At 35.8% G+C, this 15291-nt stretch overlaps 1 protein-coding gene across 1 annotated transcript; it reads left to right on the forward strand.

Moving 5' to 3' along the window:
• Positions 1-9117: 9117 nt before the first annotated feature.
• LOC114935254 (uncharacterized) lies at positions 9118-15008 on the forward strand. The gene is made up of 3 exons (XM_029308018.2): positions 9118-9621; positions 11738-11940; positions 12720-15008. The coding sequence occupies exons 1-3, from the start codon at positions 9511-9513 to the stop codon at positions 12856-12858; spliced, it is 453 nt and encodes a 150-aa protein (XP_029163851.1). The 5' UTR covers positions 9118-9510; the 3' UTR covers positions 12859-15008.
• The last annotated feature ends 283 nt before the right edge of the window (positions 15009-15291 follow it).

Genomic DNA, 15291 nt, shown 5'->3' on the forward strand with positions numbered 1-15291 from the left:
GTGCGCAGACGGACAAATGCAAATGGACCGCACGGCGGAAAAGCGCACCTGCTCGCTATGCGCGAGGGAGAGGTCAAGGAGGGTTGGGAGAGACGAGCCATTTCGACGCCGCGCCGGTGCTGGACGCGCCGAACGCGCGACGGACAACGAAAATAAACGGCGTCGCGCCGTCTACCGCGCGGCCTACGCGCTCGACCTCGCGATCGGACCCCTCTCTTTTATCTCTCCATTCAATTTCATTGTGAATTATATGTACACATAGGATCGGCCGCGATCGAGCCAGCTATTTGATCTTTACCAATTTATATATGTCGCGCTAATTGCCTCGTGCCCATCCATTCAAACTCGCGCCCTAATAGCACAACATATATCCGAGAGACATTCAGAGGATATTCAGAGGATACACTGAGCACATCCTCGGGATGTTCTCTGAACGTCTTCGGGATATCTGTGCTGTTAGGGCGTATATATATATATATATTAGAATATCCTTCCACTCTGTGCCATACGTTGATTTTTTGTTAAACTTTATTATTTATTCTATATTGCTGTGTATCAGATAGTTGTCCCCCGGTTCGGCAAATGACGTATCATTGGCTGTGTTCAGCAGGAAAAGCAGCTTTGCAACTGTTGCAAAATTCGTGAATCTAATTGATGTATATGCATTAATTAGATTCATGAATTTTATAATAGTTGTAAAGCTGCATTTTCTGCTGAACGCAGCCATTATAACATGTGCAACGACATCTTATCGAACCGATAATTAGTGAGCGCACATATCATTTTGAGATTGAACGATGATATTTTCACGTCCACAGAAATACTTTGCAAGGTGTCAAATTTTTAAATCTTTGAGTACAAATTTTTGAATTCTTGATCTCAAGGAGTTTTAACGAGAAGATACTTGGACCCATATGTTCGACATATATGGCAGATATGACACACACACACACAGACACACAGAGGGAGATCTCCCTTGAGATTTGAATATCATATTACTTTAGAACGTATTTGTGTATTTATTACCAGAAGAATATAATTCATGATTTTTTAGACTCTAAAACTCTTCTAACATTAAATTAAATTTATATATATATAAAAAAATGTTTAATTTAAAAATTTAAATTAGTCTAAAAAAATTAGACTAATGCTACATAATTATTACGGTATATGACAGCACACGTATCACGCACGTGCTTACGTGAATAGCGAAACATGCGAGCGATCAATAATCCTCGAATTTTCAAGTATTATCTCGAAGAATGAAGTTATCTGAAAATACTATAAAGAGAAAGAAAGATAAATATTTTTCATCGACAGCATTTCCGCTCTTTTCTGTGCAATCAAGGTGGTCCATTTTAAAAGATTTACGACCCTACAGTATCTATTCCCTAGAGTAACGAATTCTAATATGGCTAACGATAAGTTATGACGTCGTTAGAAATAGAGAATAGAAATAGGCGAGATATTTTATCGATTTTCCATTTTACCCTTTTATTGTTAGAGACAAAAGTTTAGATATATCTTTTCTTTCAGACATGAAAAGAGCCAGGCACAGATATTAACGACAAATTATTTTTAAATTCTTCCATACTCATTCATACATTTTTTTCCTCTATATAAAATAAGTATAAAGGAGTTTAAAAATAATTGTGTTGCATCTAATATCTATATTTGATTCTTACTAGCCTTTACTTGAATTTGCATTTATATATCAGAGTTTATTTGACTTATTATTTTTTTTACTTATTTTTTCAAATATTTCAAATCTGTTTACAAATTATATAGATAGATGTATACTTACGCGGAATAATGAAATTTTACAAGAGGCAAAAATGAATAAATAATTTGGTGCATCCAAACAATTAACATCAAACTCATCACTCATTCTTTCGAAGAATAAAATTATTCGTATCAGCTATGAATACTTGTCAAAATATTGACATTTTCGCATAATAGCAGCTATTGACGGAATAAAGTAGCGAGAGAATCAATGCATAATACAATAAAAGGGATAAAACAATGAGACAATCGATGAACGCATTTTCTTTTTGTCTTTGGCGCATTTTCTCTTTACCTTATTGTTAGTAATAATCTCTACTTTCGAACGCAGAATTGACGCGGTACCAACAATTTATATAGCCGCTGCAAATTCTGAACGAAGTTGCTCTCTCGCACAATTATCCCTATTGCGCAACGCAAAGACACCTCGACACTCTCTGGCTCTAGTTAAGGGTACTTGGCGACTGCCAAGAAAACCGAAAACGCCAAGTAGTCCTTCCCGTCTTCTCGGAAAATCGTCTGGCTACGTGGTAGATATTTGCGGACGGAACGCATACTTCGTACCAGTAACGGACGGTAAATTATATCCAACAGCACGATTTTCCTTCCCGAGCGTCCTGTCTTCGGAAAGGACCAAAGTCTCTTGATTGGGGTCTAGAAAAAACTGAAATGTGGCGCGCTTTTGAAAGTAAATAGGCGCCAGCCTTCACCCTCGTTTTCTTAGAAAATAGTCTTTCGAGAACAATCTTGGAAAGAAAATACATGACAAACGCTTTTTCGGCGTGTCAAAGACGCCAGAGTGAACCCAACACATCCTGCGTGGAAAGATAACTTTTGCAACGACAAACCACTGCATTCCTTTAATGACGCTTGACGGAAAAAGGTCGACTTCTCTCAATCGCTCTCATTTAAGTTTGATGCGTGCAACAGGCATCCGCGATTGACGCGCGTAGGATCGATAATTGTGAGAGTGACGCGTTTTGTAACGTCGTATACTTCTTAACCCGATTTCTTGACCCGGACTCTAGCAGCTATCTCGGACCAGAGAGCTCCGCCAAAGCATCCGAGAAAGAAGCTTCGTTTTCTCTCTCTAATCGCGCAAGAGCGAGTCATCCCGGACAAATCTCTTCGCATTCGTCAAGATGACGCGTTGACGTCATCTCGGAATTCCTCAATGATAATTAATCAATGGACGTGTATATATATATGTATCGAGGAGCGAGAGTTGAAATTTTCCTAGGAGCTCATCCTATAACCCCGTTCTCAATGTTTACTGTTATCTAATAAAAATTATATAGAGGATCATCTTATCTTTATATCTAGATAATAAAAATATGATCTACAATAATGTTTAGATAATTTGGTTTAAAGTCGTCAATAGAGAACTTAAGCAGTATCTATATTTTTTTATAGCTATGTTGATATAAACGGTCTTCAAGAGAATATTATCTGGAAGTTATCTATATAGATAAAGCGCCATATAATTTTATCTTTTTATCTAGATATATTTAAAACCATTTAAAATTATCTTTAACCCCGTTCTCAGTGTTTACTATTATCTAATTAAAGTTATATAGATCATCTAGATAAAATTTTAGCGTCATCTTATCTTTATATAGATAGTAAAAATATTATCTAGAATAAAATGTTCAGATAATTTGGTTTAGAGTCATCAATAGTAGAACTTAAGCAGTATCCCATACAGCACAGATCATTACAATATAACATTGCAGCAACGTTGCGATGTTGTAAATTGCAATGCAACATTGCAAAAACATTGCAGCAACATTTTGCAGTGAATTTGCAATGCTGCAATATATTGCAGTGAAAGATTGCTGCAATGTGTATGCAATCTTTGTGTGCTTTGTGTAATATATTTTAGAACTGTGTTTACATAAACGGTCTTAAAAATAATATCTAGAATATAGAAGTTATCTAGATAAATAGCCATATAATGTTATCTTTTATATATTTAAAATCATCTTCATCTCATCCAAGATAAATTTACATAATTTCATCTCATCTTTATCTAGCTATAATTTAAAAATGATCTGAAACTCGGCTCTGATGACGCGACACATCGCGTCATCAGAGCCGAGTTTCTTTTCTGCGCCGCTGCAGCGTCGTATGTCCCCCCTGGTATCACATCGCATTATCATCATCATCGTTATCATCATCATCCATCACGCTATCTAACGCACGTGCGTAGGCGCTCTTACGTAAACGATCGACTTGTTTGCACTCTGTCGGACTGGGAAAAACACGGGACGATGTTCGACGGAAACGGCACGTCCGTCTAAAAAAAAATACGCTGACATTCTGTGAATCCTAATAATAATAACAATTCTTTCGGTTAAATTCTCCGATCCGATTGCCGGAAATATAATGACATTCGCGAGATAGAGAATTTTAAAGAACGCGCAAAGTTGCGCGCGAAGAGCGAGATTTTTCAAAAACAGCTGATCGGGGCATATCGAGTATATATTATATATATATATATATTAATATATATTTATATATATATATATATATATAGCGTTTATATTCGCTTTCATATATACGTCGTATTATATATATATATATATATATATATATCGCACACATCGACGGATAATTGATATGACGCCGCAATCTGGTATTATGCAGCGATCAATCATCCGGACGAATATGTGAGTAATTACGCGATGGACATCTTCTTAGAAGGGACGCCACTTTCGAGGAAGACACGCGATCAAGCGTATGAATGTCTCTCGTAATCTCAAGGAGATGATGATGACACTCTAATTCGAAAGATCGGAATTCCAAAAGGACTCCTGATTATACGTCCCGATGCGGCGTTCGTGAAAGAGCGATAATGGTAAACAAATCACGGTCGAACATATACTTATTACGTCGTGAGGTTGACTGGACTGTTTAACGATTGTTGACTGGATTTATTTCTCGGAACATCACATTATAACTGCCTTTATACGTCGAGGATCGGAATGTTCACGCGCTATGCCGCGTGATCGAATTATATCGTGCTTAGTTTTACGCAGGGTTGGGCACATTAATGATTTTTTTGAACAAAGTTAAGTTAGTTGCTTAGAAAATTAATTTTAGTTGAGGTAAAAGTTGAAATAAAAAAAAAGTTAATTTTTTGAAAAACATTATTTATATTAAATTTAAATTTTGTTTGTTAATTCTTTTCAAATTTATAATAACAAAGAAATTTGGATTTTTATATAGAAATATATTTTTTGGTAATTACAATTGATGATAAATGAACATAAAAATTCATAATACTTTAATTTGAAAGTAACACGTTCGTAACTTATAAAAAAAACAATAATGGTATTCAGAGATAAAAAAATTTAACTTGGGGAAAAGAGTTAATAAGTTTAAGATAAAAAATAACTATATAGTTGAAGGTAAAAATGAATACATTTTTAATTAATTAAGCTAAGTTATAAGTTTTCAACTTTTTAATTTTTTTAAACTTTTAACTAATTAATTACAACTATTATCCAACCCTGGTTTTACGTTGTAAGCCGAATCACCGGGAGAGGGAGAGGGATGAAGGGAGGAGAGATCATTTATATTTTATATATAATAATTTTGTACAGTTTTTCAATTCGACTTTATGAAAAATTCGTGAGGAACGAAGTACATCTCGCAATAGAGAAGGCAAAAGTGAACTTTATCCACATAATATTATTGCGTCGTCGTTTTCGTCCGGGACGGACGTAATATAACGTTACAGGGTTTGACGTTTCTCCCCTTCTTCCTCTTGAAAAATTTCCATTTCTAGGACAGCGGAACATACATATGTTTCTCTTTATCGCGAGCGTACGTCAACCGTGAAAGAGTAAATTCATATACAAAAAAAGGGAGGAGAACGGGGAGGAGAGGAGGGGGAGCCGACCAACTGCGTAGTTCCTCCGTATTATTTATTATCCCTCTCCGGAAGAGCGAAATGACGCAATCCGGATCTCGAGGGCGGTCACAAGCGACTTCTTCTTCCCACACCCTCTGCTCGCTACTTTCCTCCCCACCGGGCCTTTTTCCTTCCCGCAAGAATGTTGACGGAGGAATGTTTCTTTCTGTGCCCCACGTTACCTCTCTCTCCCCCTTCTCACCCCCTCTCGCCCCCTTGTGCCACTTTCATTCATCCGCTTTCCGAGAAAGTGTTGCGTCATTCCTCTATCTCTATGAGCACCTCATGAAAACTCGACTCGGACTTCAGAAAGGGCCCCCTAAATAATCTATCTTATCACGAGGAGGCATTTGGCCCCCCTCTTAGAATCGGTAAACTAATTAAGCACACTGCGGAATTTATTTACGTATATTTAATACAAAAAAAAATTAAATTGAAAAATTAAGAAAAATAAAAAAAAATAATTATACCCCCTCCTGATAAAAATCTTACGGACCCCCACGTAGCTTACAATGCGGAATTTATTTACGTATATTAATATTTAATACAAAAAAAAAATTAAATTGAAAAATTAAGGAAAATAAAAAAAAATTATTATACCCCCTCCTGATAAAAATCCTACGGACCCCCACGTAGCTTACAATGCGGAATTTATTTACGTATATTAATATTTAATACAAAAAAAAATTAAATTAAAAAATTAAGGAAAATAAAAAAAAATAATTATACCCCCTCCTGATAAAAATCTTACGGACCCCCACGTAGCTTACAATGCGAAATTTATTTACGTATATTAATATTTAATACAAAAAAAAATTAAATTGAAAAATTAAGGAAAATAAAAAAAAATAATTATACCCCCTTTTGATAAAAATCCTACGGACCCCCACGTAGCTTACAATGCGGAATTTATTTACGTATATTTAATACAAAGAAAAATTAAATTGAAAAATTGAGGGAAATAAAAAAAATAATTATGCCCCCTCCTGTGAAAAAAATCCTACGGACCCCCACGTAGCTTACAACGAGCGTCATTTTATTATTTAGACGCCAAGAAAGATTTTCACGTCCAAGTCGGGCGGTGACCAAACTTTTGGCATCGTTGTTGAATTCGTTTCATCATCCTCATATCATATCACATTGTGGTCGATCGCCAGCGGCGTTATATACGAGGAAGTACGCGAATATACGAAGGGGTGCAAGAATTTTAACAGCCTATTTTTCAATTATTTCTATACTTTTACAAAAAAATAATAGGAGGCCCCCTGGGGGGCGCGAACAAATCCCAGCGTAGGGGTGAGACGGTATTAAAAAATCGAACTGGCAAGAAAATAAAAAATCATTTACACGATTAATGAGAGTGAGAACGGGACAGAGATGTATCGTGGTACATTGTCGGCATATATGAAACAAGCCCGACGTAAGCGGCACGGGCCCTCGCGATTGGCCGAGAGGTCGACGGGCCCCCGTCGAGCCTCTGCGTTCTCTCTCTCTCTCTCTCTCGAGGGAGAGACTCGTGTATACATGTATTTGTAGCCGATGAGGAACTGTGTGTCACGTGTCACGGAGTCACGTCGCGTTGACACGAAACATTCCGTAGTAGTAGTAGATGCCTGCGCGGGAAGTCTTTTTTTCATAAACGACAATCCCTCTCTCTCTCTTTTTCTCGACGAAGCGTCGAGGATCTCGCCGATGGATGCTACGTTCCAGATCGCACGCGGCACGTTCGAGAGCATGACCCGATGACGAATACTATATACGTTCATAGATTGGATGAATTAAAAGAATGGGGAAAATTGTGAACGATGAGAAGAAATTTGTTTGTGCTTTGACAGAAGCTGGGGGTTAAGTTCATTACTACTGAAAAATATCTTAATAACGACGATTGCTTCAATGTCGATGAGGAAATGCTTTTTTCCCCGAACGAATTTGTTCTGTTTAGAATTAAATTATCGGCCCAGTTTTGAAGAATTTTAAATTTGTAGATCACAATACAATACATTTTCTTGCATTAATTTTGAGCGAAATTTCCTGACAAAATTTTAATTTGCGCCTATTTCATGTAATATTTAAGATGGAAAAATAAAATGTACGATGCCAGGTTTTTTGTCAAATTTCCGATTTTCCAGAAAATGCGGGGAGACATTCGTTAAAAATGTTATTCTTGAAATATTCCTTAGTAAAGGTGTAAAGGGGTGAATCGCTCCTACATTTATTTGATATAGTTGTTATACCGGAAATTTACCGCAAGCACAAAAGCTATCTCAACTTTGTTAACATCAACAAAATAAAAAATATATCGCGTATTGTTCATTAGAGATCCCTTGTAGAAATGTATCACTAGTTAACGCTAATTAATCACTTATTTCGACCACTTAAAATACTGATACACAGTAATTGAAGTATTCGAAATAAATGATTAAGTGCTCGAAATAAGTGATAAATTGGCGTTATACTAGTGATAAATTTCTATGAGGGATTCCGATCTGTTCATAGATTGGGCTAAGTGTAAGTGTAAGTGTATGTGTGGGGCAGCTTTCTCCAACTAATATTGCATCAGACTAATGTTGCATCAGATTTGGGTAAAGATCAGGCATCTTATCGTTAGAAGCGACCCTACTTTTCTATCGATTCGAATCTTCAGTTTTTTTCTATTTGCCTTTCTTTTTCTCTCTGGTAAATTAATCTAGTTCCAACTTTTTTCACGCAACACACAATTACATATGAACTTAATCGACAAACAACAATTGGAAAAAAAACGAAAGAGATATTGTAACAAAGCCACAACTGAAACTCTTCTGCTGGATATCATAAATGACCGAGTTGTGAGTTTAACACGGTATCAAAATCAACTTGTCAATTACTTATTTTGCGTGGCGTGCATTAAATTAGACGCAGTCTATATCAAAAGTGCACATTAAACAATTCCGAAACCTTCAAAATTTGCGGTGTAAAGAATTTTCATAATTCGTCAGTGTGTGAAGAAGAAAAGAGAGAGAGAGATAGAGAAATAAAAAAAATTATTTCACCTCGTAATCTCGAATGCATAAAGAAATCGATCGAGAAGGTTGTCTAGTTCGGTCTGGTTCGAAAGGAAACATCTTGTTTTCCATTGAGACACGTGCTTCGCGCACGTGCACCCACGAGATCTATCGATCTCATTAAATCGGAAGAATCAACGAACGGGAGAGATCAGCGCAGTTAAGAGCCGTCTTTGTTTTTATGCTTATTCTCATATTAACATTATATTAACATTAATGTCTAAGTAAACTCCCCTCCTCTCTTCCTCGGTTTCTCACACACTCTCTTTCTCTCTCCTTGTTTCCCTGCCTAAATCTTTCTTTCCCCCCCTCTCCACCCTTCAGTCGGCGAGCGATACTCGGCAGCAGCTTAGCCCAGACTATATAAACCCCCGACGACTCGAAAGCGTCCTCACTCTATACGAGAAGACAGTCTATGTATAAAGTCTCGTGGGGGGGACGCATACAGAATAACACGCGCAATATAAACTCGGTCATTGAAAGAGAAAATCGAACGCTCGTGTGTATTATGGTAATACATTTCGAGTAAAGGAAACGCATCCGTATCTTATCGGGTGTCTCTGCGAAAAACCCGGCGAACGATCAACCCCTCGAGAACTTCAGTCAGTGCTTTTGCTCCTTTTCGCGCCAAGCCGCGCCGCGCTTTATTCGAGATCCTTTGTAGATCCTGTGCGCCGGAAGAGGATCCCGAAGAAGGAAGTAGCCCGAGGGAAGTTTCGAGAGAGGAGACAGTTTCTCGGGGAAAAACCGATTGATTTTCACAGCGCGCGAATGAAAATGTGGAACCCGCGTAAGAGCGACGTGAGACTAATCTTCCTCGTCACGTTCGTGATTTTCTTGTGCCACACAAGTGTCACTGACTCGGCGGCGGTCCATCACAAGGTAAGACACATATTCCGTCCAAGTAGTAGGGAAAAAGTCGAGCGAATCGAATTATGTAGACAGAAAAGGGAGGAAGAGAGAGAGAGATGATTCGTTTTAGAAATCGTTTTACGCGGACAGAATTTTCTCTTAGAATTTACCCTGAAAATCATTTTATAAGAGTTTCTCTGATTAAATATTTATTGCAATAAAAAAATATTAACATCTATCGCAATACGATAGGAAATAATATATATATATATATATATATATTTTCATCGGAGAAACTGTTGCAAAATTCTTCGATTACCATGATTTTCAGAGTAAATTCTGAGAAAAAATTCCCCCTGCATATGAGAGACCACGTGCTTCGCGAAACAGATACGCAGAATTTTTTCCTTCTTGCTCATATATGCAGATTACGGATGATGCATGTATATATAAATCGCGACACGAAGTAATCAATATGAATAGATTACGATTTTTTTTTCACTCTACTCCCCGTCAGAGATTTCGCGCTTATCGCCTATCGAGTAAACCGAATCGATTTAAAATTGCTACGATTGGACAACAACGGGATTAAAATTTCTCCATCCGAAGGAAGAGTTACCTCTAATTTATATATAGCAAAATATTTTTAATTCGAGTGTGATATATTTAAAAAAATTTTTCTCTACAATATATTATAATATACTTGCTCGAGAGACAAAAATATAGAATGTTTATTAGACGCTTATTATAATTATAAAATGACGTAAATGACGTACATTCAAGAGTACGAGGTCTCCCGGTCATTTATCGAAACGTCGCGGCGACTCGAGTAGCTTCATTCATGAATCGAACCTCGCTCGAGAGGATGTTTACACCTGTCGAATGAACCGGATAATCGTGGCGTTTTTTCCATTTGTGTCAAAATTGCTCATTGTTCGTCATTCGATAAAATTCAAATTTTTCGAAATATTTATATATACATATTTTTTAATATTACCGATATTTTTATAGATCGGAATTAAGTAATTGAAAAAAAAAATAGTAAAAGAGTCACTTAATTTTAGAGAATATATATAATTGATACTTTCCGTTCACGCGAATTTGCTCGAGTATAGCTTATTTACCAAAGTGTTACATATTGCTCTTTGCAGCTGCGCGAGTGAATCGAGACGCGTTCTTCTCTCTCAGAGATATCTCTTTTGTAAAAAAAAAAAAAAAATATTCGACTCGCTTCAAGTCGCGACGCGTGTGCGTAAACATATTTGTATGAGAATTTTTTCCCACCGTATATTCAGTTTATAAGCTCCGACTCGAAATAGCGCGAAGGAGAGATTTTAGGAAGGACTATCGAATCGTCGCGAGTTTCGCAGATTCTCTCCTTCTTCATTCATGAGAATTTGCATCAATTAAGTACTTTCCAGGCTAAAACATTAATGACATATACATCTTCTTTTCTCTTCCTGGTTCAGATTCTGATTCGTGCCCAAAATGTAAAAAAAAATTCGGCGCTTTTAACCCGAATTGATCGATATAAGGACAAATTGAAGCTTTTTATAATAATTACTTGTAAAATTAATCGTGGCCTATATAATTGCGCACGCGGTATTTAATATCATTTTATTTCAATGAAGTGTTAACTCTACAAAGTATTCTATATATGTATATACATATGTAAAACTGATATATTGTATATTATCTTAACTTTACAAAGTGTAATATTCTATATATAAAGCTGATAAATATTGAGTAAGTAATTAGATAAGAAAGAAAAATATTTTGAACATCTTTTTATCACTTTTGAGATTTTGTGTAAAAACTCTCTTACTTAGTACAAAATATGTAAACATATCTTTGAATTTTTTTTTTATTGGGAGAAAAGAGTATCTAAGGTCTGTCTGGTAATAACTACCTCGTTTGTTGCTTCCTTATTCGCGTGAACAAAAAAAGAACAGACAATCTGCATATTTCGACCATCTTTGCTTTCAAAGGTTCAAAAACAACGTTCGATGAAAAATGAGCGTTTCGTGGCTTTTATGTAAGGATTACTATAAATAAGGGGACTAGAAACATATTTGTACGTTAAATATAAAACTATAAAAAATATAAAAAGAAAGAGTCTCGAGCGACATGTACATTTTAATTACAGATGTCGGACAAAGAGATAGAGGATTTGAAGCTTAGACTTCAGAATTTCACTTTTCCTTGGAGATACTATATTGAAAAAGGGAATGTGAGACTTCCGCGGGACACGAACAAGGAAACCGAGAAAAAATACTGTTACACCATTCCCTGCGGATGGGCGGTCTACAACTCGTACACGCGCAACGTCGAATATTACATGAAAAACACGTAAGTCAACCAACTCATTTTATTACAGTGCTAAAGATATATATTTCGAAATGTACAAGCTTTGAAAAAATGGCCGTTTCAGCAATGGAATGACGTTTGTATCGAATTGTCTTTTAAAGGCGTGAAAAATTCCATCTCTCATTGTCAGACACGTCGAAATAGAAAATGCCGAATTTTATTTTATTTCTATAATCAAAGTTAAATTTATTACGACTTTTTTCGATAGCTTTAAGTGATAAGTCGTGCAGTATTATGTGCAATTATTAATATTTTGGTATAAGTTTCAACAAAGTTGTGGAAACATAAAATTTAGATAAATGAGAGGAAATTTCATAATTTGTGTAACTACACTGAAAAAAAATTGATTGAATTCGAATAAATATTTATTTCAATACTGCCTTATATAAATCATTTATTTAAGAATATAAAAAATATCTATTTGATATAAGCGAAAATCCTTTTCAAAACAGATAAATATTTATTTGTTTCGAATAAATGATTTATGAGGTAATGTTGAAAATATCTAATTTTTTTTCCGCGTAAATTTAATCGTATAATAAGACAAGTAATCTCTAATTTAAAAGACGCGATTTTAATGCATAAATGTTCAAAATGACTGAAAATAAGAGATGAAAATCATGATACGTATGTTCCAAACAGATTAGAAATTTGAGACCGAAACGCATCGCGATGAATTTTTCAATAATTTAGAATAGAGAGAAAAATGCGAGATTTGGTCGGTTTTTCTGACGGGATTCCTCCCGTTTGATTTTGTACAGCTGCGAGTGCCTGAATAAGGACTACAAGTGCGTGCGCTCCGGCGACGACCTGTCCGCGAGTGCGTACGTGTACCGCTGCCGCCAGAACATGACGGCGGGAGACTTAGAGTTTCCGGTGACCGATGAGGACGTCAACTGAGACGAGGCCGACGGGGCGTCGTCGCGAACCCTCACGCCAACTTGAGATTAAGCGGCGGCGCGCTTCAGGGCATCCATCATCGCGCCGCGCCGGCTTCCTCATGTAATTAGCTCCTCCGCACGCTAATGTTACCGCTTCCGAAGGCGATCGCGCATCTTCCACATCCGATCAGCTCCAGCTTCTTCTCTAGAGATTAAACGCGCGCGAGGATCGATTGAGTCGAACTGGCATTGTTTTGACGTTTAATGACGTCAATTTGCTACCAGGTAGCAAACTGATTGTGAGCATCCCTATAAGCGCATGATATTATTTAATATTCTAGGCGTATTCTTAGAATATTCAATATTCTAAAAATACGCCTAGAATATTGCTTAAATATCAAATAAAATATCATGCGCTTATAGGGATATGTCATATTGTAGACTTCAAAATGACGTTGGTTTCTTACTTTTGGGTTACGAGTACAAACGAAGCGCCGCCGTCAGGCGCGACAAGCATTACATAGGTATAATTTCCCATTTGGACTAATAATCTTATCGATGAAACAAAAGGGACTTTTAATACGCAGAGTATATATATATATATCATTACATTTAGTCTTCCCGGTACAAATCTTCAGATTTCAAGCTCGCTCGATTTATCGTCTACCGATTTATTATCGCTTCCCCGATGAATTCGCGAGGCGATAATGATAAAAAGTCTCGTGTAACGAATCGCGTTTCTCCATTTATCTCTAATCTTCATCATTTTTTTTATTTTTTTATTTGCACTGTACTTCGCGATGTACTTCGAATTTCATACCCATTCATCGATTTGTCTCTCCTCACTAGGTGTCTCATTATATAATTAACGATAAACGACGGCCTTGATAGTAATCGGTAATTATATATATATATCGGATAAAAACCATGACCTACGAAAGAAACTTTTAGAAATTTTACATCTCCATTATCTGTATATTAGGATCTAGATTTAGATCGAATAATTCTATACAGATCTATCGATGCAGGCTAACGATCTTTTAATGCTCTATGATATTATATAAAAAAAAAAATTATGACAACCGTGAAATTAACGTTGCTGCAATTTTTTTAAAGAATACTAAAAAAATCACACAAACTCATCATTCGCAACAATCCAGATCTTATTTCAATCGTTAGTCTATATTCGATATGACTTGGAGCAAAGCGTAAAATCAATCTGTAATATTTATTACAGATTAATTTTACGCTTTATATATTATATTCGACGTGCGTAATTAAATATAGAAATATATAGGCCTTTTTGATAGAACGCGCGAAACACATTTCTTCATCGAATTATACAATTTGTACTTAACCGAAGAAGATCGTTTACGAAATAATCAGAAAAAGAAAATGATTCTTCCTTTTCGCTTATATATAATGGATAATTATTTATAACGAAAGAATTTTAATTGCGTATTCCGTTACTTAACGATCATGCGAGTATATCGATATGAATACGAGCGCAAGAGTCGTTTTTATCCGTGACCTTTTGCTTTAATCGCACGGGTATAAAGTTGTCGACTACAAAATTGCGAATAAAGCAAGATCGTGCACGGAACGCATATATTATATAGCATCGCGTAATCTTTCACAAACTCGGTAAAGAGCGAAAGAAAATGCGGACCAAGTAAATTGAAACGCAGTGTGTCGATTCACTTCGCGCGAGTAGTAATTAAAAAATAAATTTTAAGTCGAAAGTAATTTTTTTTAAATCACAACTATACTAAACTATTGTAATATTTTGGGCTAATAGCGTAAAAAAAAAAAAACTTAATTGTCGTAAACGAAACTGATACCGGTACTTTGGTATTTTTTTTCTTTTAAGAGTCTTCGATTTCTGATACACACGTTCTGGAAAAATGAGGTACTTTTTCTCAATTCAACCAGAATCTGTAACACACAGATGTATCAAAATGTCTCAAGAAGACAAGCCTAGACTAAGATATAGGATAATAAGTATTTTCTCATTTCGTTATATTCTCATACATAATATTTCATTTGTTATGTACCTAATATACGTAAGTTATGATTACGCGATTAAGTATCGATTTAACTCAAATTGATATATAATTATTCTCTAATTTTATCACTTTTAATATAATAAAACCAAAAGTTGCAAAACTCTGCGACTATTCTTCATATTATTTCTCATACATTTTTCTCTCCTCGATATTATGACATATTTCTATAAAAGACTGCTAGAAGAATCGACTTATCTTAAGAAAAGTGTTATTTGCACAAACACAGAAAGGGGATAAAAGGGAGAAAACGTACAAGCTAAAATATTATACGTATATGAAGCTATGGGGGAAACATTACCGATAACAAGAATATAGCTTCTTAATATTATAATAGTTTTATTAATACTTATAATTATTTGTGTGCAAAATATATATCAACATTAAAT

Source organism: Nylanderia fulva, unplaced genomic scaffold (assembly GCF_048542155.1).
Source record: "Nylanderia fulva isolate GAGA-0341 unplaced genomic scaffold, ASM4854215v1 Scaffold12, whole genome shotgun sequence".
NCBI classification, from domain to species: domain Eukaryota; kingdom Metazoa; phylum Arthropoda; class Insecta; order Hymenoptera; family Formicidae; genus Nylanderia; species Nylanderia fulva.

Excerpts from the sequence above, each read along its gene's own strand:
- LOC114935254 (XM_029308018.2), top strand. The coding sequence starts at position 9,511 with ATGAAAATGTGGAACCCGCGTAAGAGCGACGTGAGACTAATCTTCCTC. Across the intron at positions 9,622-11,737 it reads CGGCGGCGGTCCATCACAAG|ATGTCGGACAAAGAGATAGA; the intron begins GTAAGACACATA and ends TTTTAATTACAG. Across the intron at positions 11,941-12,719 it reads GAATATTACATGAAAAACAC|CTGCGAGTGCCTGAATAAGG; the intron begins GTAAGTCAACCA and ends GATTTTGTACAG.